The sequence below is a fragment of the Malaclemys terrapin genome, chromosome 1 (assembly GCF_027887155.1).
Source record: "Malaclemys terrapin pileata isolate rMalTer1 chromosome 1, rMalTer1.hap1, whole genome shotgun sequence".
NCBI classification, from domain to species: domain Eukaryota; kingdom Metazoa; phylum Chordata; order Testudines; family Emydidae; genus Malaclemys; species Malaclemys terrapin.
In genome coordinates, this window is record NC_071505.1 from 148671731 (window position 1) to 148696921 (window position 25191).

Sequence of the window (25191 nt, forward strand, 5' to 3'; positions counted from 1 at the left end):
ATGCTGTCTGATGGAGGCGTGTCTCATAGGTGCCAAATAGCCCTAAATGTTGGAGCTGTAGATAGCAGATTAACACAGACATCCATATAAGGACTGGGATTGGTTGGCAAATCAGTGGTTGTAGATGAAGTGGTTAAACCTCGGCTTCTCACGTTCCAATTCCAGATTAAATCATGAATCAGGGATGGAATTCACTAAAAGTTGCACCTTTCAGTACTTGACCATGTTGTGTTTCATGGTTAGGCTGGCTCAGTTTGGTAACAGTATTGCTCTAGCCATAGATGACTCGTACCTCCTGATACTGGGGGGCGGGATGGGGACAGAAATCTAAAAGGGGGGGGGGGACACGTGACCACCCCACATGTCTCCTTTGCCCAACAACCTCCGCCCTCGCCTGCCCTGTGCCCAGCCCGAGGCCGCTGCGGTCTCCCTACCCCACCAGTGTTACCTGCGAGGGAGAGGGGACTCTGTCCTCTCACTGCGTCTCCGCCTCTCTCAGTCCCCCAGCATGTTCAGCCGCTCTCCCTGGCAGCTGGGCTTGGGCAGGGTGCGGGGGGGAGACGCTTCTTACGCCAGCTGAAGCTGGCTACTCTGAGTCGCTGACTCTGTGCAGTGCGGCTGCTCCCTGAGAGCCTGGCTGGGGCGGCAGCCTGCACTACTCCCTCTCCTCCCAGCCCAGCTCAAAATTTCCCCTCCTTACTCCACTGTTGTACAACTGTCTGTATGCTGGTGGGTTGCTGTTGTCCACCCCAGAGGTGGCTGTGTTTCAGCAGCTCTGCACAGAGATCCTTTGTGAAGCTATTCAGGGACTATCGGGCATGGAAGTTGTAAAATGTGAAAATAGTCACAGCTCTTTTTAGCCAGATAATTTCATGTGAACTGTCCAGAGAACATCCAAGTGCATCAGTGCTGGTTGGGGGTGTTTGTTGGGGACTTAAACCATCTGGGAGAAGCTGATAGGTTCAATAATCCCAGATGATATCTAATGCACAGCAAATGGTCTGGCTGAAATTACTTAATCCTGTTGAAATGTATCATGTTATGTACACCTGAAGTTTATACAATTATTTCTCCCCCGTGTAGAGGAAGAGAAGAACTCGAGCCTAAATCAATGAACCTGCCTGACCCTCGCTCCAATCAAGAGAATCCAGGTTTGTGGCCATCACACTCAGGCCAGAGTTAAGTGGGGGAAGTGAGGCACATGTGCTGCCTGGCAATGACTAGCTGCTTGCCAAGGAAGAAGATGTGCATGGCTGTGAAGTGGCCAGTGGAGTGAAATGGTTGTGAAGTGTTGGGAGGGGATGAGGTGACTCAGGTATTGAATTCACTAGAAGTTCTTTCAGTGCTTGAACATGTTGCATTGCATTGTTGGGCTGGCTCAATTTGGTAACAATATTGTTCTCCCTCTAAAGAGTGCAGACTGAAAACCTGCCCTGGGAAAGGGGCATGGCGTGATGTGATATTAGGACATGAGAGCTTTGTGCCAAAATGTTTTAGTTAATACAAACAGCAACCAATTTTAAACAGTCTGGGGGGAAAAGCACTCTTCTAATGATTGGGTTTCACTTCCATGGTGTCTATGGTGCCATAATCCTACAAATTCTTCCACCTGAATGTGCCATGTAAATTAACATGTGGAATTAAAAAAAAAATCAGGCCCCCATTATACATCATAATGAAGTGAGAAAGGGCACAAACTTGTTACACACTCTGGAAAGTAATTATTTTAAAAGATTATGAAACTACCAAGTAACTGGCATGTACTTTCGCTGTAATTCTTTTCTACAGCCTGTGTATTTTTGTGCAATTGCTGAAGATTGTTCCCAGGTGAATCAAAGAGAAGGGTAGGCTGCTTAGCAAAGAAAGAGCAGTTACTCTTTATCCATACCAATAACCTGGGTTTCAGCAAGGAGTGGAGAAACAGGAATGAGAGGAGGTTTAAGGGTTATTGGTGGTTTTTTTTTTATGTGCAATCTGTTATAAATGTGTGGTGCTTCATAAAGCAGCATTCCAAAGGTTTAATAACAGCTCTTTACAATTCTGTGGCACCTTAGATTAGACTCAGATGAGGCAGACAGTGTGTCTGGGAATCAGTGCACAGAACTGGGAATCAGGAGACCTGGGTTCTCTTCCTGACTATCACTTGCTCACTGTGTGATCTTATTAGGTAGGTTTCTACTTCTATGTGTGCCTCACACTCCCAGTCTGTAAAATGGGGATAATAAAATGATCTTTATGAAATGCTTAGAGAACCTCCAGTGAAAGAGGAAATATAAAGTATTATGATAGGTCCTGGCTCCTAGTCCAGTGCATTAGCCATGCTATACTCTCCCTTTTCTTTGGGTACATCTATGGTGCAGCTGGAGGTGTAATTTCCAGCTCGGATAAACATGCGTTCACTTGCTTTGATCGATTTAGCTAGCTAAAAATAGAGTGCACCTGCGGTGGCATGGGCGGTGGCCTGGACTAGACTCCTGAGTACAGTCCTGTCTGAGAGCCTACCTACGTACTCGGGGCAGCTAACCCATCTCTCCGCCTACATGGCCACAGCTGTGTTGCTATTTTTTAGTGTGCTAGGTCAATCGGAGCTCTTGAGCTCAATCATATCTCCCCGAGCTGGAAAGATACATCGCCAGCTGCAGTGGAGACATCACCTTAGAAGTTTTAGAAAGAGAAATCTCATCTTCACCACACTAAGTGATGGCTTGAGAACATTGCTGGAAAAGGGGTGCTGGTGAGCTCCATGAAAGTTGCCAAGCAGACTTAGAAAGGAATGTATTTATTTTCCTTGTTTTTTGCAAAGCATGAATCAAAAACCAAATCTGTACCATAAGCAATATGACATCACCTAAATAAGGCATGTCAATAATCCAGTAAAATCTCTTCCCTTCAGTTCTACTTTCATGCACTTTGACACACTTTGGGCCTGATTTTTTTTCTTTTCAGATGTGCTGAACACCTCAGCTCCCATTGAATGTTGGTTGAGTTGCTGGTAATCAGCACTTCTGAAAATCTGGCCCTAGTTGGGAACCTAAAATTTGAAGCATCTAAACTTAGTGGCCACTTTTTAAAATGTAAGCCAAAGTGACTTGCCAAAGTTACATGTAAAGTCTGTGACAGACCCAGAAACAGAATCCAGATTTCTTGACACCCATAACCACAAAACTTGCTTTCCTCTTTTGATATTGGATACCAGATCCCTTAGCATTCATTGAATGACACATCTGACTATACAAACTAGGTAACAAGAAAGTGTAACAAGCACATAAATTGAATGAAACCGCTTTAAAAGCAATGGGCCAGATCTCAGGTTGGTATAAATCAGCACAGTTCTACTGAAGCCATCAGGGAGTGTCTGGCCCAGCTGCTGGGATCCTGCCCTGACTAGAGGGAGCTGCACCTGGAGGTATGATGGGGGTGTAACAGGGCAGACCAGTGGTATGTTCCAAGAACTATCCTGCCAGTGCTGTGCATAATAGTTGAGGTTGTGGTCGTGCATTGTCTTGCACATTTTAATACTCCTTCAGGGGCTGATCCAACTCTTAGTAAAGTCATTGGAAAGATTCCTGCTGCCACCAGTGGTAGCTGGATGGGTCCTTAAAGGGCAGTTGGAATCTCCTGTCTCTGTGACTCTATCTTTTGTTAAGCCGGTCACATGCTCTTGTTATGAGTAGCTTGTTTTCACTAACCTCCTTCAAAGTCTCATCTCTTTTTCCTTTGGGTAGAGTAGCACCCCCCCACCCCCCAGCCTTCCTGAATGCTGGCCTCTTCAGTCAGTGTCTTACACCTGGGCATCAACTCTGATGGGTTCGGGTTTTTGTGCAGTCAGGTTACATTAATGTAGAGCACTAATGAGTCAGGGCTGGTTAATTTACTGCCCTGCCTTTCCACTCAATGCAAGTGAGCTATGTAGCAGTGCACCGAAACAAACATGTCCCACACATCACAAAATCGCTGATTAGGTTGCTACTAAACCAGGTTTCCGTGGGATGCTATCCCATGTGTCACATTTTTTATCCCTTTTTACGCAGGAGTTCCTGAGAGTAAAGAAAGAGTATACCATTAAAAAAAAACAAACAAATTGCCTTCCCAGTCTTATTAAGAACACTTCAGAGTTTAAGGTTTTAGTAATCAAGGTTCTCTTCTCCATTTACGTTGGTGGTTTGTTTTTTGCATTTTACTCCATTTGGACAAGGGCTTGTCTCCATTAGAAAGCCTTCATGCTTTAACTATACTGGCATTGTTAAAGTGGGCAAAAAAACAAAACAGATCCTTTATGTGGATTCACTTATACCCGTATAAAAGAGCTCATACTGGTATAGTTTATTCTGGTTCACAAAGCAAAATAAATGATATTGTTATCAGGCACCTTTATCTGTGCATAACTGCATCCACGCACAGGCTTATACTGGGTCTACTATATTAGTAAAGAATCAGCCTCCTAATCAATAGTTGTTCCAGTAAAACTTTTCTAGTGTAGAACATGTCCAAGAACAAACTAATGAGTTTCACTCGTATATCTAATTAGTATCACATTCTGATTGTCAGGCACTAATCCAAAGCCACAGTGCTTGGGGCTGAAAACACTGAGCCCTGGTCTACACGCACAAGTTTTGCTGGCTGGCAGGAAGGTGAGAAAATCACACACCCTAACTGACATAACTCTGTTGACAAAAACCCTAGTGTAGATGCGGTTATACTGGCACGTTCCTTTTGCCTGTATAGCTTGTTTCATTCAGGGACTTGTTATAAGCTGCGTCTCCACTAGTAGGATTTGCCAATATTGGTAGATCTGTCCAGCTATGCTAGCAAACCCTTTCTAGTGTATATAAGGGGGAGATGCAAGTTATTTCACAAAGTATTTGTATTAACACTAGGTTTTGTAATAGCTACAACTAAAGCCTAAATGTGAGCTCTAAACAGCCTGACAGTGTCCCAGAACATGTAACTCTGCTCTTACTCAGGTGAACTCCCATTGACTCTGTCTCAATGAGACCTGAGTAAAACTCTGAATAAGTTGCTCAGTATTTAGCCCTTGAGTCGTATTTATATAGCACCACATAGATACTGGGGCTCTCCAAAAACATGGGAAGAAAAAGGCTCTGCTGCATTTTCGACAGAAACGGTGCAAACAGTTAAAGATCAGGTACTAGATGGGAATAGTCTGGGAGTGGATCAAAAACACTGAGGTTTAAAAAGGTGTTGCTGAGTTCATAGTAGAGGGTTGCACTGTTTTTATTGTATTGGTATAGTTCAAGTGTGTGTCTGTACAAGCCTTGAGTACTGTGGTATGGTTGTTTTTTTTTTTTTTTTTATAAGGGTTTCTCCCTTCCCATGACATTGATAGTACATTAAAGCTTCCTAGGCTCCACAGGAATCTGGGTGGAGGGGCTATCAGAAATATGCAGAGTTTTCTCTTCTATTTAATACCAACCAAGCCGTGTTTGCTGGAGACCGAGGGAGCAGTCAAAAGGGAGGCTTAGGAGGATAGCTAGTGAGGGGGAATAGAGAGAAATGAGAGTGAAGGTGTAGGCAGGGCTGAAACAGAGGCCTGGAAGTTGAACTACATTTGAGTGTAGACCAGGCCTAAGTGAGGGACAGGGTGAGAAACCTGAATTTGATGCACACGAAGAGAGGCAGCAGTGTGACACTCTGAGGCAGGCCAGTGACATGGTCCAAGTGGCTGGAAGGGGAAGCTGATCTAAGCAGTGGCATTTTGGATCAGCTAGACGGGGACCCAGAGGCTGTCAGTGAGCCTGATGTGTGAGGCTGAAGCCGTAAGTTTTTGTGAGGTTTGCTGGCTGTTGCTAGATCATGGGCTATTATGATTTTCTGTTCTATACAGGATGCTCTATTTGGCCATTGGGGTTTGTCGTGGTGTTTGAGCCATGTTCAGGGGTTTGGGGATTTGTAATATACAATTGCATTATTTGTTTCTTCTTCGAGTGATTGTTCACGTCCATTACACATTAGGTGTACGCGCGCCGCGTGCACGGACGTCGGAAACTTTTTCCCTTAGCGGCTCCCGGCGGGCCCCCCCCCCTTCCCGCCAGAGCGGCGCCCCTCTCCAGGGTATATATATATATCCCTGCCGACCCGACCACTCCAGTTCCTTCTTACCATCCGTGGCGGCGTTGGAACAACTCTGTCTCTCGTCTGAGAGTGTCCCTTAGCAATAGTCAATTAGAATTATGGAACTTCTGTATAGCCCATGCGATACACCTCATCGCGACGTATCTTCCGGGGATTCAAAACGGCTTAGCAGACCGCCTCAGCCGATCTTACCGAATGCACGAATGGACGTTGAGGCGAGACGTCCTGCATTCGATCTTCTGGAGGTGGGGCTTTCCCCGGGTGGATCTATTCGCCACCAGGGACAACAGCCAATGCCCTCAGTTCTGCTCGTTCCAGAACCTCAGCCGGGGGTCATTAGCAGACGCTTTCATGATTCCATGGGGAGGGAGCCTGGGATATGCCTTCCCTCCATTCCCACTCATACACAAGGTTCTCCTCAAAATCCGCAGGGACAGGGCGACGATCATACTTATCGCCCTGGCCTGGCCACGCCAGCATTGGTTCACGTCCCTGCTGGAGCTGTCAATAGCCGATCCAATCACCCTCCCCCTCCATCGCGACCTAGTCACGCAAGACAAAGGTCGCCTACTCCACCCGAACCTGTCTTCGCTACATCTCACGGCATGGCATCTCTCTGGCTGAATGATGCAGAGCACAGGTGCTCTCACCAAGTCCAGCAAATCCTCCTTAATAGTCGGAAGCCCTCGACAAGAGCGACCTACCTGGCAAAGTGGAAAAGGTTCTCCCACTGGTGTGAGCCTCATCGCATGCAGCCTTTACAAGCCTCGGTTCCGTCGATCCTGGATTACCTTCTGCACCTAAAGAATCAAGGGCTTGCGCCCGCCTCTATTAGGGTTCACTTAGCTGCAATCTCGGCCTTCCATCCGGGAGAGTTGGGAGTGTCAGTGTTCTCCAACCCCACAGTGGCCCGATTTCTCAAGGGGCTGGAAAGGGTGTTTCCCTACTCGCGCCCTCCTGTCCCGACGTGGAGTCTGAACCTAGTCTTAACAAGACTCATGAGTTCCCCCTTTGAGCCCCTAGCCACTTGCTCCCTTACGCACCTCTCGTGGAAGGTGGCGTTTCTCGTGGCCATCACTTCGGCCAGAAGGGTATCGGAATTGAGAGCCCTCTCTTCGGAACCACCCTATACAGTGCTCCATAAGGATAAGGTGCAACTGAGGCCGCACCCCAAATTCCTCCCAAAGGTGGTAACACAGTTTCACATGGGACAGGACATTTGCCTACCGGTGTATTTTCCTAAACCCCATACGGACCCTCACCACCGCAGCCTACATACCCTGGATGTCTGCAGGGCGTTGGCTTTTTACCTGGAACGGACCAGGCCGTTCCGCAGATCGCCCCAGCTGTTTGTTGCTATTGCGGAACCTATGAAAGGCTTGCCTATCTCGTCACAGCGCTTATCGGCATGGATTGTGCAGTGTATACGCACTTGTTACGAGCTCGCCAATGTTCCGGCCCCGGAGATCCGGGCCCACTCGACTAGAGCCCAAGCGTCCTCAACGGCCTTCTTGGCGCAGGTCCCTATCCAGGACATCTGTAAGGCAGCCACCTGGTTGTCGGTGCACACGTTCACAGCCCACTACGCGATCCATCATCAGACCAGAGAGGACGCGATGGTCGGTCGGGCCGTGCTACAGTCAGTTGTATCTTGACTCCTTCACACCTCCAATGGTAAGCTTGGGAATCACCTAATGTGTAATGGACGTGAACAATCACTCGAAGAAGAAAGAACGGTTACTTACCTTCTGTAACTGTTGTTCTTCGAGATGTGTTGTTCACGTCCATTACACTTCCCACCCTCCTTCCCCTCTGTCGGAGTCTCTGGCAAGAAGGAACCGGAGTGGTCGGGTCGGCAGGGATATATATATACCCTGGAGCGGGGCGCCGCTCTGGCGGGAAGAGGGGGGCCCGCCGTCCCGACGGGAGCCGCTAAGGGAAAAAGTTTCCGACGTCCGTGCACGCGGCGCGCGTACACCTAATGTGTAATGGACGTGAACAACACATCTCGAAGAACAACAGTTACAGAAGGTAAGTAACCGTTCTACTTGCATTATTGTTACATCTCACCACAGAGGAACGAATCAGTAGCAGCAGCATTTGATTCAGTGCTGTTCACAGGCTGTGTGACCTGTCAGAACTACCTAGGGGAGTGTAAGAACTGACCCTGTCTGTCACAGCTGTAGGCAGGAGACGTGCATTAGTTCCATGTTTGGAGGGGATCTTCACCCTACCATTTGGGCCTTGAAAAACATCCGACACCAGAAACACCAAGTCTGAGGTTCCCACGTTGTTGTTTTGTTACGCTGCTCCATCACCTTCTTTTGTCCTGTGTTCAGACTGGCCTCATTGGACATGACAAGAGCAGACAAAGCTGCTATGGATCTGGGATACAAACTTTTGCAAAGAAAATAATTTAAAATGTTCCCTTTTGAAATTTTGCCCTGGCGGTCTCACCTTTCCGGGGGGAAGGGGGGGAATTTCCCTTATCTAAATAACCACAGTCCCCACCAACGCCAAACCACCCACCCATACAGTCGGATAACATCTCAGACACAGGCTACTTTGGAAATGTAACAAACACAGGAGTTACTTCCCCTTATTCAATGTAGCGTAACTGAGCTCAACAAAAAAGTACCAGTGCAACTGTAGAGTTGTGCCAGCTGCTTCAGGTCTCTAGACTAGCTCCCCTGCTGGGGTCTGGAGTGGGTGGAAATGGTACTGGGCTGAGATTTGGGGTGGGAGGAATGGTGCCCTGGGAGGAGAGGCACAGTCTGCCTTGGTGCCTACAGACTGGTCTCCCCGTGTTGCTGGTGTCCGGTGCACTAAGAAGGAAGTGTTGACTTAAGTGGCAGTGAAGTATCCCTTCTGAAAATCAGCCTGGTTTTATTTAGATGCCCATCACATGATGTAAATACTTTAGATATTCTGTCTTGACACTTTTTCATTATAATTTCTCTGTCCCTCAATTTCCTTGTCTGTAAAATGATGATATTTACCTGCCTTAGGAAAGCTCTGAGATCCTCAGATGAAAGACGCTTCAGAAATGCATAATGTTACCATAGGAAAAAAAATCCTTGCAGCATTATACCCAGGAGCGACACCGAGTATCAGCTGATGCTGCTACTAACATAAACCAAAGATGACATAGCAAAATGCTACATTATCTTAGTAATTCATACTTATTGTTTGCTAGTGTTTATAATCTGCAGTGGTCTTGGGTAACTGATAAAACATTGCAAACTAAAATAAAAAATATAATGAATTCATCTTTTATTCCAGATCTTAAACTGGAAAGTGAGACAGACTAACAACGCTATGGACTAAACTCCATTGCGGAGTGACAAAAGACCCTGGGAGAAGAAATATCTTGTGGCTGTCGTCCACGAGTGCTGGAGTTCTCCCTAACAGATGTGTTTTGAAGATTCATTTATTTGTTCTCAAGCTTCATTGACTATCACGGTTGGAAGAGACGGCAGAAGATCATCTAGTCCAACCCCGTGCTCAAAGCAGGACCCATCCCCAAATCGCCCACTCAAGGATTGAGCTCACAACCCTGGGTTCAGCAGGCCAATGCTCAAACCACTGAACTATCCCTTCCACCAATGCCCACTTTTATCTTTCCAGGTCAGATGTCCTCTTTCTTCGATGTCAGTTATTTTGAAAATGGACAGAGTGAGTCAAGGAGCAAATCCTTTTGCATCCGTGCTCCTTTTTGTACTTTTGTTTTACAAGCAAGCGAACATGAAACATAGGATCCAGGTTTATTTATGTCAATATTTCCAGATATTAACTAACACAAGTGAATGTGGACAAATCAAAAACGAATGGACATGATATAAAACTCTAACTGTAACATTATTTAAATTCAGAAGAGAAGAGCGTTCAGAAGGGCAACTCTCATTTTCTCCGCCTCCCTATCTGAAAGAAAAGGCCATAACAACACTGTCCATGCATAGATCAGCAACAGCTTTCCTGGCTCTTGTTTCTATCTGTCCTTCCAGAAAGCACCACCATCACCACCAAATTCTGATTTTTTTTTTGAATAGCAAAAGGCAGGCACACCTTCTTGCTCAATGGAGATGGTATCAACTCCGCTATGTACTCTAGCCCAGCGGTTCTCAAACTGTCGGTTGGGTTCAGAAGTGGGTCACGACCCTGTTTTAATGGGGTCGCCAGGGCTGGCGTTAGACTTGCTGGGGCCCAGGGCTGAAGCCAAAGTCTGCGCCCCTCCCCCCAGGAGTGGGGCTGAAGCCAAAGCCCGAGGGCTGAAGCCCTGGGCAGCAGGGCTCAAGTTACAGTGTCTCTCCCCCCACCCCACACACACACCCAAGGAGGCAGGGCTCAGGCTTCGGTTTTTGTTGTCAGAAGGGGGTCGCAGTGCAATGACGTTTGAGAACCCCTGTTAGCCAAACAATGTATCCTCAGATTCTAGGGTAAGTGTCGAGCAATTGCATCTGTGGCACCCACAATTGTGTCAAAACAGCTGATTTAAAAGCATCAGCACAGACACTTCATTCACTATCAGAAGGAGATTATCAACCGATGAAATCACTACAGTCTCTGTGCCAAACCCAGGTCTCAAACTGGTGTGACCAGAGTCAAGGCAATTGGAGGACTCCATCTCCTCTATATATGTTCCACTCTATATGCATCCGAAGAAGTGGGATGTAGCCCACGAAAGCTTATGCTCTAATAAATTTGTTAGTCTCTAAGGTGCCACAAGTACTCCTGTTCTTTTTTCCCTCTGTAATCTTCTTCCCAAAGAAGGAAACCATTAACAGTCACTTTCTTAAGAAATAGTGGCACCCACTTGCATTGGTCCCTCCAACTGGATGTTGTGCAAAAAGTAAAGAAACAGCAACTGACCAGGAGAAATGCATTCCATTTTTAATATTGTTTCATTTTATTACTCTAAAATGTTTTTAGTAACACCGATAAAGAATTTTTATAAATAAGGCCAGATTTATTGGTATGTTCCAGCTGCTTTGCATTATAGCCCATGAGCTTTAACTTGACAACGAACCAAATTAGTGTCCAAATTGATATGATATTGAAGTCATAAGAGAAAGTCAAACTCATAGTGCAAACCTAGGTTATCCTTTCCTATAAGCAAGACTTTCAACTGCTAACGTTCTAGGAAAAGTACACATCTTACCTTTCATGCCATTAGGGTGCCCAAGTTTAATAACGAGATTGTTTGATGCACTCCTTTGTGATTATAGAGCTGGTTACTTACTTAATGCTCACCCATTTTTGCACGACACTTGAAAATCTAAAGATGCTATACAGGAATTCGATATTATCCCCCTTTTACAGATGGGAAAAGAGAGGCAAAAAAGTTAAAATTCTGTATTTTCCAAAGATCCCACAAATTTAGGGTGCCCTTTTGAGATACGTGGGGCTTAGTATTTCAGACATGCTGAGCACCCACAGCTCTCACTTCAGCATCTCTGCAAGTCAGGGCTTTGATGTATGAAGTTAGGGACCCAAAAAATCTACATACTTTTGGGCAGTGGTTCTCAAACTTTTTTTTTTTTTTCCCCACAGACCACTTGTTAATTGCTGAGGGTCTCGGCAGACCACTTAATGATCTTTCCAAATGTTGTTTGTACCATTAGCTAACTGTTGTAAAGTGCTTTGGCTAAAAGAACTATATAAAAAAAATTAGTAAGGTGTTTTTTTGTGCTACAAATAAAAGCACACAACTCATATTTTAATATCAGTAGTCTTTTACCTTTCTAATGCAATGGATGTGCCCTCTCGCCCTCAAGCTGGGGCTGGGAAGGAGGGCCGCCTCTCCTGGCAGCCGAAGCCCTGGAGCTGGGGAAAGTTGCCTCTTTCTCTGGCCGCTGCAGCCCTACACGTCCCAAATTCCCCCCACTCCTCTTCTCACCCCACTGCCCCCTCCCACCTACCCCTATTCCCCACAAGGCCACCACATCACCTTACATGTGCGTCTTCTCCAGGGTCTCAGGCACCCAATTAGCGGCTCCACTAATTAGGTGGGTGGCCCTTTGTTTTCTCATGTGTGGCCGCCCAGGCGTGCACCTTAGAGGGAACTATCCACAGACCACCTGAATGGAGCTCGCAGACCACTGGTGGCCCATGGACCACAGTTTGAGAACCTCTGCTTTAGGGGATTCTTGCACAAATGACTTACCAAAGGTCCCACAGCAAATTGGTGGCAGAGCTAGAAACAGAACCCACATCTTCTGACTCATAGGTTAGCACGCTAACACTGCACCACATTTCTTCCTTACCCATTGACTATTTTTAGTGATATGCTGTCATTATTTTAATTAGGGGCTTCCTCGGAAACATCCCCTTGAGCTTATGATCTACAGTGTGCAGGTGGAATGTCAAAAATTGAGATGGAAAATGGATGGTCAAAAATTGAATGTTATAAATGGAGACAGAACAATCAAATGTGAAAAATTGTGTGTGGAAAATCAAAAATGTAAAATTAAATGTCAAAAATGGGAGTATGTAAAAGTGAATCTAAAAACCTAAGTGTCAAAAATCAAGAATGTAAAATTGTCAGAAATATGCAGTGGAAAATTGAGTGGCAAATTATGAATGAAAAAATGCACTGTAGGGGAGAGCTAGGCCATTTGGATATTTTATGGCAGGACTTTCTTACTCCAGGGAAGGCCTTCGCCAGTTAGGTAGAAAGTGCCCTTTAAAAACTGAGCAGCACCCCAAGTTTGGCTGCATAGGAATGCATTCTGGCAGGTTCTCACACCACCACAGCCTGAATTTGACCTATATACATGGAGGCATCGTGCTTGGTCTTTGCAAGGAAAAGTGTGTCTGATGTACTATTTCATACTACGTACTATTTCAAGTCATGTGAATGCTCTCATCCCAGCTGAGGGCTTGTTGACATGCAGTGGATTTGATTTTCATGTGTACCACCCAGACATGTCTGTACAGCAGTGGATGAGTTCTATGTGTGTTCCACACAGACATTGCTTGCTGTTGGGAAGCAGTTGAGAACTACTTTTTAGGCAGTTGGAAATCAGACACACTCTATCAGTTGATAGTTTGACAGACATTTTCACAACAGACACAAGAAATAAAACACATCACCTCCCAAGCTGGAACCGTACAGCTGTCTGCAAAGGAACATCTTTGCTTTTCCTGGAGAACTCTCTGGAGACCAACACCTGCAGGATTTGAACTCAGGTCATCTGACCCTGTGGGTGAGAACCATACTACCTGGCCTCCAGCCACTTGCAGGCTCTGTCTACCTGAGAGGAAGGCTTTTGCCAGTTTCATACAAACTTTGCCAGCATCCAAAGTTTCACAAGCTCAAAGTTTCCCAAGTTTTCCAGTTTTCTGCCACAGTCTCGCACCCCAAAGCCTGACCCAGACGCAAATACCACGGTAACATCCCTTTTTCATTTGCAAGGAAAAGCACTGGACGATGTATTATGTCACAGAGATGGTAGTCACGTGAGTACTCTCATCCCAGCAGAGGGCTTGCTGAAATGCAGTAGATTTTGTTTATATGTATACTGTACAGACGCACCTTTAGAGCAGTGAATGAGTTTTACACGTCTGCCACAGAGAAAGCATCACCACCTCTCCTACCTCCAGCTGAATCCCAAATAGCAGCTTTGATGAAACAGAATCAGACTTTAATAACAATTCCAGCCCATCTCAGCTAACTTATTCTCTTTTCCCCAGAAAGACAGTTATTACTATTTTTGATACCATCTAAGAGACTGGGGGTTTTTTCTTCTAAAATCCCTTTCCAGCTAAAGGGAACAAAGGATGTTGTTAAATGAAAGCCTTATTTAAAATTACGTTTCAATTGCTTTGTTGCTTTTTTCCTTATTTTTATCTTTAATAAAAGGCTACAAGAATTGTTAATGACGTGTTTGCTGTGGTATGAAGCAGGCTGAGGTCTCGGTTTATAAAATCCCAAACCTAGTTTAACATTGTTTAATGTTGGACAGTGACTGGGTTATTTTAACATCTTTGGGCCCTATATTCCATCTCAATTAATACAGCAAGTTCTGCGGACAACAGCCACTACCCAACCCTTATCGCTGTCCATCCTGTGCACTGAATGAGTCAGGGTTTTCTGTGGGGAAAAAATAGCTTGTGGTCATGCAGTTAAGACTATCATAATGCACTCTAACACGGGGGCTGAATTAAAGTTTCACGGGCAATCTCAGTGCTGGCATTTCCTAACTTTGGATTCTTTGACAATGCAACCTTAGTGCTCTTGTAATGTAGGTGTCTTTAGGATGTAATTTCTGAAGTTTTTCAAAACAACAGAAATTCCATCACATGGAAACACATTGACCCCCATTTTGGGTCATTGGGGGGGTTCAGACCTTTAGAGCCACAACATCGACCTTGCCCAGTTGAGCTGTCAGCGTATCTGGTAGTAGCAGTAGGCTGAGTTTCACAACTATTTGCTGACAGCAGAGGGTTGCAGAGACTCAGGACTACTGGGTTCTGTTCCAGGATCTGTAGGGCAGTGTGCTCAAGAGGTTATAGACCCTTCTGTCCTTGTCCCCCTTACACCCCTTAAGTCTGTCTCTATTCCCCTACCCTTCCTTCCTGCCCCTAACCAGGCAGAGGCAGACACCCAGCATGGAAAATTTCAGCTTGATGTTAAAGGTTGTTAAAATTATAAGCAATTGAAAACAGGGTGTTTTAATTAAGGCTATGATTCTGTCACAGGTATTTTTAGTAAAAGTCAAACAAAAATTCACTGAAGCCTGGGACCTCTCCCTGACTTTTACTACAATGCCTGGGAGAGGGGGCAAACAGCGCTGCTCCAGCCCCACTGCTGCTTCTGTGGCAGGGGCTGATGACTGCTGCTGCAGCCCCGGGGGGGCTGACCCAAAACCAGTGGCTTCTCTGGCAGGCCAGGGACTGCTGTTCTGGTGGCCCTGTCGCTGGCCGCCTGTCAGCTGTTCTGGCTGCCCGTAGGAACAACTATCTGGCAGCCAGCCCAGGTCACAGAACAGCTGACCAGAAGCCAGCCCCTGGATCGCAGAAATAGCTGACCTGCGACACCCTGGCTGGTCGCCAGTCAGCTGTTCCTGGGGCTGACAACTGCTCCAGCCCTGCCCCAGAAGAAGTCCCAGAAGTCCCAGAAAGTCATGGAATCTGTGACAGAATCGTAGCCTTACTTCTAATGAAAAGTGTTAGGTGCCTTTTACTACAGGCATCGCTACCCGCACTGCCTATAACATAAAATGAGGCAGCATAATCCAATGATAAGGCACTGGAGTGGGAATCAGGAGAGATGAATTCTGTTCCTGGTTCTGTCCCTCACAGGCTTCTATTTCCTTCCTCGCTGTGTCTGTCTTGTCTATTTAGACTGTAAGCTCTTTGGGGACCGTGACTGTCTCTTTGTATGTGTCTGTTCATCACCCAGCATGTTGGGACCTCTTGGTGCTACGGTACTATACACTGATCTTCATCCGTTTTTGTCCTGTTCTTTTATAATGTCACGAATTAGACCACACATTGTGTTTCCTCAGTTGTCCATATTTAAATTATCCCGGTGTTCTCAGGTTTAGATCAAAGTGCAGTTTAAATCCCGAGCCAGGCTCCATTGTTGTTCCCCATACCAGTCGTAATAATTATTTTTTGTTCTCTCTCATAAGATAGTTTGTGAACTTGGGCCATATTTGAGGGTATCTTCCCATACTAGTTCTTTTCTTGTATGTCACCTGTTCCATTTATTCTCATCAGGTGCATAGCAAGTCCTCATTTGGTTGTTAACAGAGGGAGAGAGATGCAAAGGCTCCAACATCCAAACATTTCCCAGCCATCATGGTTAGTATACGTAGCTCTGGTGTGGCTGGCATTTCAATACCTGTCATCTTTTGTTAATGTGGCAAAAATCTTGGTCAAGATTTTCAAAAGTGACTAGTGATTCTGGGTGCTCAGCTTGAGACTTTTTAAAAGGGCTGGAGTTCCAGAAACAGCTGAGCACCAACTCTCTGAAAATCAAGCCCCTTTAAGGTGTTTCAAGTGGAATGCCCAAAATCACTAGTCATTTTTGAAATTCTTGGTCATATTTGTGGTTTGCATTGCATATCCGTGGAAAGATGTATCCACCTGTATATAACATTTGGGACAGTATTTAGAGTTTCCTCCACTGATTTTTGCCAATTTCCTTAGTGTCATGTACACTTGATGTTTTATAGCATATAATCACATGACCTGCATTAATGGAGATGGGGAAACTAACCCACAGAGAGGTGATGTGACTTGCCTAAGGTCATGCAATGAGCGAGCCAAGAACAGAATTAATCTCTCATCACGACTTCCTGTCTAGTGCCCTGTCCACTGGCCTGACTGCCCTATGCTGCTTCCCTTGCAGGGAGGGGTCCAAAGCCAAACAAAATGATCAAAGGTTTTGTAAATGGCTAGTAAAGGGACACCGCAAAAATAACCTAATACAAAATAAGACTGTATTGTTGATTACTTAACATTTTATATAGTGCCTTCTATCATCAAAACACTTTAAAAACATTCACTGATTAATCCATTTAAATATTATTATTTCCACTTTACAAATGGGGAAACAGAGGCACAGAGAGCCAACATGACTTGAACACACAAGTCTTCCTGTCTTTGTTGTTAGTGACGTCCAAAATAATTACAATTTAAAGCATTGTAAAATGCAGTATACGTTTCACCACTTGTGCTGTTTTTAGGGTGTGTTCTCACTCTGTTTGGACAGTGCAATGGCTCAGTTTCACTTTCTGATTTTCATAACTCCTGCCCTGCAATAGCAGCTGCTGTTGTGTTTGGGTTTGTAAAGCGTTAAAAAAGAACTCAGAACAGTATTGAAATGCCAGGCCTGCTCCTCCGCTGCTGTAAACCATCAGTGGTCCAGCACAATCAGCGGAATTACCCCAATTGACACCAGCTGCGGGGCTGGCTAGTTGGCAATGTCGCTTTCATAGCTATTGGGTGGCAGTGTGTGTGCTGTAGTAATATGCACACATAATGTATCTAGTGCCCCCTGGTGACAGGTGCAATTACAGCCCTCAAACTGAATGCCTGTTGGACTACACTACCTAGAATCTTTCACAGGAAGTTGTGTTGCCAACGCCTTCTAAAATCATGCGACTGGCTTAAAAATCACTAGATTTTCTTTTAAATGTTGGGGATGGGGCTTATTTACATTCTGGTGTTTGAGCCTTTAGTGTTTGTTTCCAACCTTTTGTCTGCAAGTACTGGAGCTAGAAACATGTTTAGTCTTTTTACAGGAAAGCTGAGATCCTTATGCAGGACTCCAGGAGCTGGGGCTTTAAGAAAAACACCATGACCCTGGCACTAAAAGTGTGAGAGCTGCTCGCACCATATGGGCGTGTGCCAGGAGTTTGAAAGTATAAACACGGGTGGATTGTTAGTAGCAAATTTTAAACTCTGGGGGGTTCTTATACAAAAAATAAAATCCCACATGTGCACAGTGTACACTAATGCTTAACGATCCTCATTGCAGGCACAGACTGTTGTAAGTAGGTACCATAATTTCTTTATTCTAACTGACCTGTGCATAAACCAGTCGTGCAGACTAACTTTTAACACTATTAGTCTAAATATCTCAGTTTCTCAACAAGAGGGAAGTGAGGTCTTGGGCTCTGAGTACATAAACTGCAAGGGGTACTTTTCAATGGTGCTGCAAGCACTGGTGGATCACAAGGGACGTTTCACCAACATCAACGTGGGCTGGCCGGGAAGGGTTCATGATGCTCGCGTCTTCAGGAACACTACTCTGTTTAAACGGCTGCAGCAAGGGACTTACTTCCCGGACCAGAAAATAACTGTTGGGGATGACTGGCCAGGCTATGGTGTGAAAGTTCTGTTGGTTTCTCCTTGATGAAAACCCGCCCCCTTGATTGACTCATTCTCTGTAAGCAACCCATCTCCCCCTTCGATCACAGCTTGCTTTCAAAGGAAATAAAGTCACTATCATTTAAAAATCATTTATTCTTTATTAATTGATTATAAACATAGGGAGAGAACCGACAAGGTAACCCGGATGAGGTTTGGGAGGAGGATAGGAGGGAAGTAAAAGGCCACTGAAAAAGTTTAAAATAATGACAGCCTTTTGGTTGGGCTGTCCACTGGGGTGGAGTGGGAGGGTGCACGGAGTTCCCCCCCCTCTCCCCCCCGCGTTCTTACACGTCTGGGTGAGGAGGCTATGGAACATGGTGATGGAGGAGGGTGGTTATACAGGGGCTGCCGCGGCGCTCTGTGATCCTGCTGTCGTTCCTGAAGCTCCACCAGACGCTGGAGCATGTCCGTTTGCTCACGCAGCAGCCCCAGCGTTGCATCCTGCCTCCTCTGATCTTCCTGCCACCACTTCTCATCTCGAGCATCTCTCCTTTCCTCACGTTGATCCCTCATGTCCTCACATTCACTGGCATCTTTCCTGTACTTTGATACCGCGTCCTTCCACACATTCAGATGAGCTCTTTCATTGCGGGTCCATTCCATGATTTCAGAGAACATTTAGTCTCTCGTCCTTTTTTTTTGCTACCCTATCGGAGATAACCTTCGGGACGGAGGAGGGAGGCTTGAAAAATTTGCAGCTGCGGGAGGGAGGGAAAAAAGGTAGAGAAGTATTTTAAAAGATACATTTTATAGAATAATGCTTATACTCTTTCACAGTGAACAACACTATTCACATTACATAGCACGTGTTTTCGGTACAAGGTCATATTTTGCATCTTAATATTGAGTGCCTGCGGCTTTGGTATTCGAGAGCACAGATGCAGGTCCGGGCAACAGAATTCAGCTTGCATGTGGCCATGGTAAGCCATTGTCTTTCGGCTTCTGTAGCCTTCAGAAAAGCAGCGCCCTGCTTTCCCACATACCAAGCAAAGCCCATTGAGTGCTGTGGTTTTCCTGTTAACGTGCAGCAGCAGAAACCAACCTCTCCCCCCCCCCCCCCACCATCCAATTCTCTGGGATGATAGCTTTATCCCTCCCCCACCCCCCACCATGTGGCTGGTGTCAGGGAAGATCCCTGCAGAAACCAACTAATCCCCCCCCCCCATTGCTTTACCCCTTCCTCCACTGCGTGGCTGATATCAGGGAAGATCCCTGCTAGCCAAACGCGAAAAGCTCAGCATCAATGATCCCCCTCTCCCCCCGCTTGGCTAACTGCAGGGAAGGATTTCTTTGCAGCCACAGGCAAACAGCTCAGTAGGAACGGCCACCTCTGTCCCCTTAATTAAATTCCCATATTTCAACCAGGTTACCATGAGCGATATCACTCTCCTGAGGATAACACAGCGAGATAAAGAACGGATGTTGCTTGAATGCCAGCAAACACCGGGACCATACACTGCCAGGCTTTGTCATGCAATGATACCAGATTACTTGCTACTAGCATGGCATGGTCAAGTGTCCTATCATGGAGGACGGAATAAGGCTGCACTGCCCAGAAACCTTGTGGAAAGGCTTTTGGAGTACCTCCAGGAGAGCTTCATGGAGATGTCCCTGGAGGATTTCCGCTCCATCCCCAGACACGTTAACAGACTTTTCCAGTAGCTGTACTGGCCGCAAATGCATCCCAAGTCCTTGGCAAATTAATCATTAAAAAACGCTTGCTTTTAAACCGTGTTTTATATTTACAAAGGTACGCTCACTGGAAGTCCCTTCCATGGTCTCATTGTCTGGGGATTGGGAGGATACTTCAGTCAGGCTGAGAAAAAGATCCTGCCTATTGGGGAGAATGTAGTGCTGTGTGCTCTCCGCAAGCTCGTCATCATCCTCCTCCTCATCTTCCCCGTCCGCAGAATCCTCAGGTATGGCTGAGATTACCCCTGCCTCGGAATCCACGGTCAGAGGTGGGGTAGTGGTGGCGGCCCCCCCCGAGAATTGCATGTAGCTCAGCGTAGAAGCGGCATGTCTGTGGCTCTGCCCCGGACCTTCTGTTTGCTTCTTTGGTTTTCTGGTAGGCTTGTCTGAGCTCCTTAACTTTCACGTGGCACTGTAGTGAGTCCCTATTGTGGCCTCTCTCCATCATGCCCTTGGAGATTTTTTTAAATGTTTTGGCATTTTGTCTTTTGGAACGTAGTTCTGCTAGCACGGAATCCTCTCCCCATATAACGATCAGATCCAGTACCTCCCGTATGGCCCATGCTGGTGCTCTTTTTCGATTCTCGGACTGCATGGTTACCTTTACTGATGAGCTCTGCGTGGTCACCTGTGCTCTCCACGCTGGGCAAACAGGAAATGAAATTCAAAAGTTCGCGGGGCTTTTCTTGTCTACTTGGCCAGTGCATCCGAGTTCAGATTGCTGTCCAGAGCGGTCACAGTGGTGCACTGTGGGATAGCTCCTGGAGGCCAATACCGTCAAATTGCGGCCACACTAACCCTAATTCAAAATGGCAATACTGATTTCAGCGCTACTCCCCTCGTCAGGGAGGAGTACAGATATCGATATTAAGAGCCCTTTATATTGAAGTAAAGGGCTTCGTTGTGTGGATGGGTGCAGGGTTAATTCGGTTTAACGCTGCTAAATTCGAGATAAACTCGTAGTGTAGACCAGGCCTTTGTTTCATGGTAGCACCCAGACGTCCTAGATGAGATCAGGGCCCTACCACAAGGCATTGTATGCTAAGTTCCCTATAAGCTGCACAGCTGCGCGGCCACGCAGTCACGCAGCAGCCTATTTAGTGCCATGCAGGTGTTCAGGGAACCTGCCTGGACCTGACCTGCCGCGGCTGGGGGAGGGGCACCCCTCCCCCGGCCCCAACTCAGCCTCGGACCTGCCGCAGCCAGGGCAGGGGCGGCCCACAGCCAGCTCCTTGGCCCGGACCTCCCGGGGGAGGGGTGCCTATTCCGCAGCCCCAGCCCCGGAGCTGCTGTGGCGGGGAGAGGGCGCCCCCCCCCCCCAGCACAGATGCTGCTGTGAGAAGAGAGAGCTGGGGGGAGACCTCTCTCCCTGCTGTAGCCCCAAAGCACCCTCCTGCACCCCAAACTCCTCATCCCCAGCCCCACCCCAGAGCCCGCACCCCCAGCTGGAGCCCTCACCCCCGCATACATCCCCCACAACCCTCTGCCTGAGCCCCTCATCCCCAGCCCAGAGCCTGCACCCCTAGCCGCAGCCCTCACACCCCTGCACTCCAACCCTCTGCCCTAGCCCTGAGCCCACTCCCACAGTCCGAACCCCACCCCCACCCCGTGAATTTTGTTATGTGCACCAATACGAAGGTGATGTGTCACAGCTCACCTCCATATTGGTGCACATAACAAAATTAATTCTGCACATGTGGGGGGAAATTAGAGGGGTATGTACACATAGTAAGAGATTGTCCCTGCCCTTAAGAGTTTATAGTATAAATGGACAAAGGCAGTATTATCAACCCCATTTTATAGATGTGTAAATCAGCCCCAGAGAGTTTAACTAAGTTGCCCCCAATGTCACACAGGGCATTTGTGTTAGTTGGAAATTGAACCCAGGTTTTCTGAGTCCAACTTAGTCTTAATTCCAGGACTATCCAGTTCTGAATGTAGCTCTCTGTAGCCTTGGGTGGGGGGCTTAACTTCTCTTACTCACTTTTCCCATCTCTAAAATAGGAATAATACTTAAGTACATCATCTGGTTGGGCAACCTAGCGTCTGCTAGCCAGACCCCTAGAACAAAGATCACCAGTAAGTTACCACAGCAGAGATTTGAGCTGGGAGCATCCCCCTGGCTGAGTAAATAGAAACCATGCTGAGTTGGTCTGAGCCCAGGTCCTCCTCCCTTTGAGCAGGTAGGAACTCTAATGAGCTGATCTCTGGCAAGGACTGAACTGGTGTCAGCTAGAAATCGGCCTTTGCAACTCTTGCAATTTTTTTTGCCAAATTAAATGGAATTTGTTCATAAATTCAACCAGGAGTTTGTGCACTTCTGTGTGCCGATGTTGTGTGATGCCTATAATACAACTGTCCACGAGGGGTCTCACTGGTATCAGTGATTATTTTGCAGCCATATCGTAGCTGGCAAAAGACATCTCTCTGATGTGAGAGGCTGCCTGCTGTAGTTTCTCAGGACAGGGAGTGGTGCTGTTTTTCATATAATTACTCGGCCACACAAACTTTGATTTTCTATTGTGCTAAGCTCCTTCTTAGCTCACAATGAGAGCAAACCTGGGCAGCTCTGGGGTGTGTGTCTATCAGGTGCTGCTCTGAAGACAGGTGTTTGTGGGGGATTAAATACAAATGTCATTGAAGATTCCTGCACTTTTGTATTTCAGGAGATAAAAATAACACCTGGGATTTTAGGAGAGGTGGGGTGGGGATGGATTTAATTTTACAGACCAGTTTTTAAAGGTTTCCTGCTAAAAGGCCCCGGTAATGGATTGGTCAGAGAACTATGGCAGTACATTTGCTGGAGAAGGCCCTTTCATGTAAACAATAATATTTGTGCTTCTATAGCGCCTTCAATCCTAAGATCCCACCATGCTTTACATGTCTACACACAGGTGGTGTTCCACTTTATATTGTATATTGAATAATAATAATATCCGTCTCCTGTTTGGTAGTTTAGTCAGTATCATCCCCATTTTACAGGTGGGAAAACTGAGGCCCATCAAGGGTACATGACATGGCCAACACCCCACACTGAATCTGAGGTACAGCCAGAGAGAGCACCAAGTCCTACTTTCCTGTTCTAACTGTTTGCCATTGCCACCTCTTTCATTTTAGGCTCTGCTTTCAGTAAGATAACTGCACACGGAGCCAGGCTGGAAAATGGCCATGTGCAAAAGAAACTAATTGCACACGATGGAGATGTACTCTGCCAAATCCCCCATTACATAAAGAAAAGACCTGCTTCAGGCTTTATAGTTCAGCTGAATTATTACTGACTGTCTGGATCACAAAAGGCAACTAATGCATTGCTTTGGCCAATGGAGCAAACCGAATGCGCTGCCAGAGCCCCAATTGCCAGAGTGATGATAAGCAAAGAAATGGACCTTGAAAACTGTCCCCTTTTCTCCACAGATCAAACCATGGGATGAATTAAACGTAATTTGCAAAGAGCTTTAAAAAAAATGTTTTTTGGCTTCTGTGTAGTGGATAAAAGGAGGCTACATGGGGCGGTGGGGGGAAGGGAGAGGGGAGGTGTCCGCTTTATTTTTATCTTAGAAATATCAGGGATATCTGACATTCCCATGTTTTTCTGGGAGATCTATTGGTGTTTTCAGGAGGACATAAATATTGGGAGCCCTCATACCTTATCTGAAAGGAAGGTAGTGTCGAGTCTTTTAATGAAGACATCCTTTCTCACCGGTGTTGCTTAGGCATTGGGGTTAAAGTGCCATTTACAAAACAAAACAAAAAAATAAGAGTTTGGCAGAGTACAAAAATTCCCTCTCCTCGCTGTTGCTTGGCTTTCACTCTTCTCTCATTTTGATACAATTTCAGGAGTTTTCTAGGCTAGATAGACTTAAGTCTTCTGGGCTCTTTAAGTCCTGCATTTCTCATGGAAGAAAGCAAACAGAAAAATGCAACTTATTTTTTTAAACAAACCACTTTCAGACCATTCTAAAAAAAACAAGGGAACAAGCTCAATTTCTTTTTCTTTGGAGGCTGCCTTGAAGGGAGGGAGAATATCTAGTATCATGAGATCAAGAGCCAGAACTCCTGGGTTCTCATCTCAGTTTTCTTTGGTCATTTGCTTTGTGGCCTTGGGAAAGTCCCGTAACCTCTCAGTGCCACTACTACTTACCCATCGGTAAAATAATAACTGCTGCTGTTAGGATTTTTCTCAGGTTTTTGCCTAAAGGGGGTGATTACAGGGAACGTAACATGCTTAATGGTTGGGCTGGAGTCACTTGTTACCATATGCTATGAACTTGTGTGTATTGTTTTACATTTTGTATCTGCCCCAAAAGACAGTGTGATGGGTGCATAGGATAAAGTGTAAAATATATACAAGAAAGAAATATTTGTCTGCCTCCTGGGGATGATTTGAGGATTAATGGATGTTTGCAAGGCACTCAGATCCTCAAGTGAAAGGTGGTCTCCAGGGCAAGAACATTATTAATTAATCAGGATGGGGATGAGTCAACATCCCCCATCCTGCTCACTCTCCCCTCCAACCCACCCCAGCTTTGGGGAAGATCATCTCTGGATCTGAAACGTCTAACTCAGGCGCAGTGCCAATGTAACAATGTAAATGAAAACAACTTTCTGTTTGGTGTCAGGTCTTACAATTGGAAAATGATTTTATGCAAAATAGAAAATAACAAATGGAGGAAATTCTATCCTTTCAGATGCCTTCTTCTATCCCTATGAAGATGTGGAGGCTAAGCAGGAATCCCTGAAAGATGTTGGAGAGAGAAGAGCAACAATATTTCTTTTTGTCGTGTCACATGTGGTAGAGAAGAGACATAATTCAGAAGCAACAAATATAAAGGAGATTCTTCAGTGGGGCACTGGACACAGACAGACCCTCTGGTTCTCTAGCTGAGCTCCCAGACTAACACAGCCTGTGCTGCCCAGCAGTGCCCCACATAGGGTCTCCTTAGCTGTATCTAGCCTTTTCTTCTTAAAATATTCCACCACTTGTACAGCCCCAGCACTAGTGGCAACAGTGGGTAGCAGCCATGTTGACCAGCCAGCAGCATTTGAAGCACCATGTCATTTAAGCCTGCACCCAGGAAGCCTAGATGACATGGTGGCTGACATGCCAACAATAACCTGCAGCCTGTTTACACTAAAGCTCTGGTACGTCTCAGAACCTTGATTTCCTCACTGAGTGGGAAATTTTAGGGGAAAAAAATCTTGTGTAGTTACAGTGTGTAAATTCTGCCCTGGATTCAGCAGTCAAGGAAGGACCTGCCGCCTGCACGGCACTGCTCTCTAATCTGCATGCAGGATTTTCTGTAGGTGAGGCTGTACGCCTCAGGAATCTGCTTAGGAACTAGTTGGATTCAGCCAGCTTGCGCTTGTTTGAATCTGCTAGTGGCAGGCAAGTACTAGGCACTCGGGCAAGGTTTCTGCTGTGTGGGAGGAGCACAAGCAACCCAAGAGATTCTTAAACACAATGGCTGGGGGTGGCAGAGTGGGAAAGAATTTCACATTGTCCTTCAAGAATTCCTGGGAGTT

General features: G+C 46.1%; 1 protein-coding gene across 3 annotated transcripts in view; it reads left to right on the forward strand.

Annotated features, from left to right (window-relative positions):
• The window catches only part of CD58 (CD58 molecule), an 88274-nt gene extending 74305 nt beyond the window's left edge, over nucleotides 1–13969 (forward strand). For all 3 annotated transcript variants that reach the window (XM_054043277.1, XM_054043292.1, XM_054043285.1), the window contains 2 exons: nucleotides 1084–1151; nucleotides 9376–13969. In XM_054043277.1, the coding sequence (XP_053899252.1) occupies nucleotides 1084–1115 (32 nt within the window). In that variant the 3' untranslated portion in view covers nucleotides 1116–1151; nucleotides 9376–13969. The remainder of the gene's footprint in view (nucleotides 1–1083; nucleotides 1152–9375) is intronic.
• Nucleotides 13970–25191: the final 11222 nt, after the last annotated feature.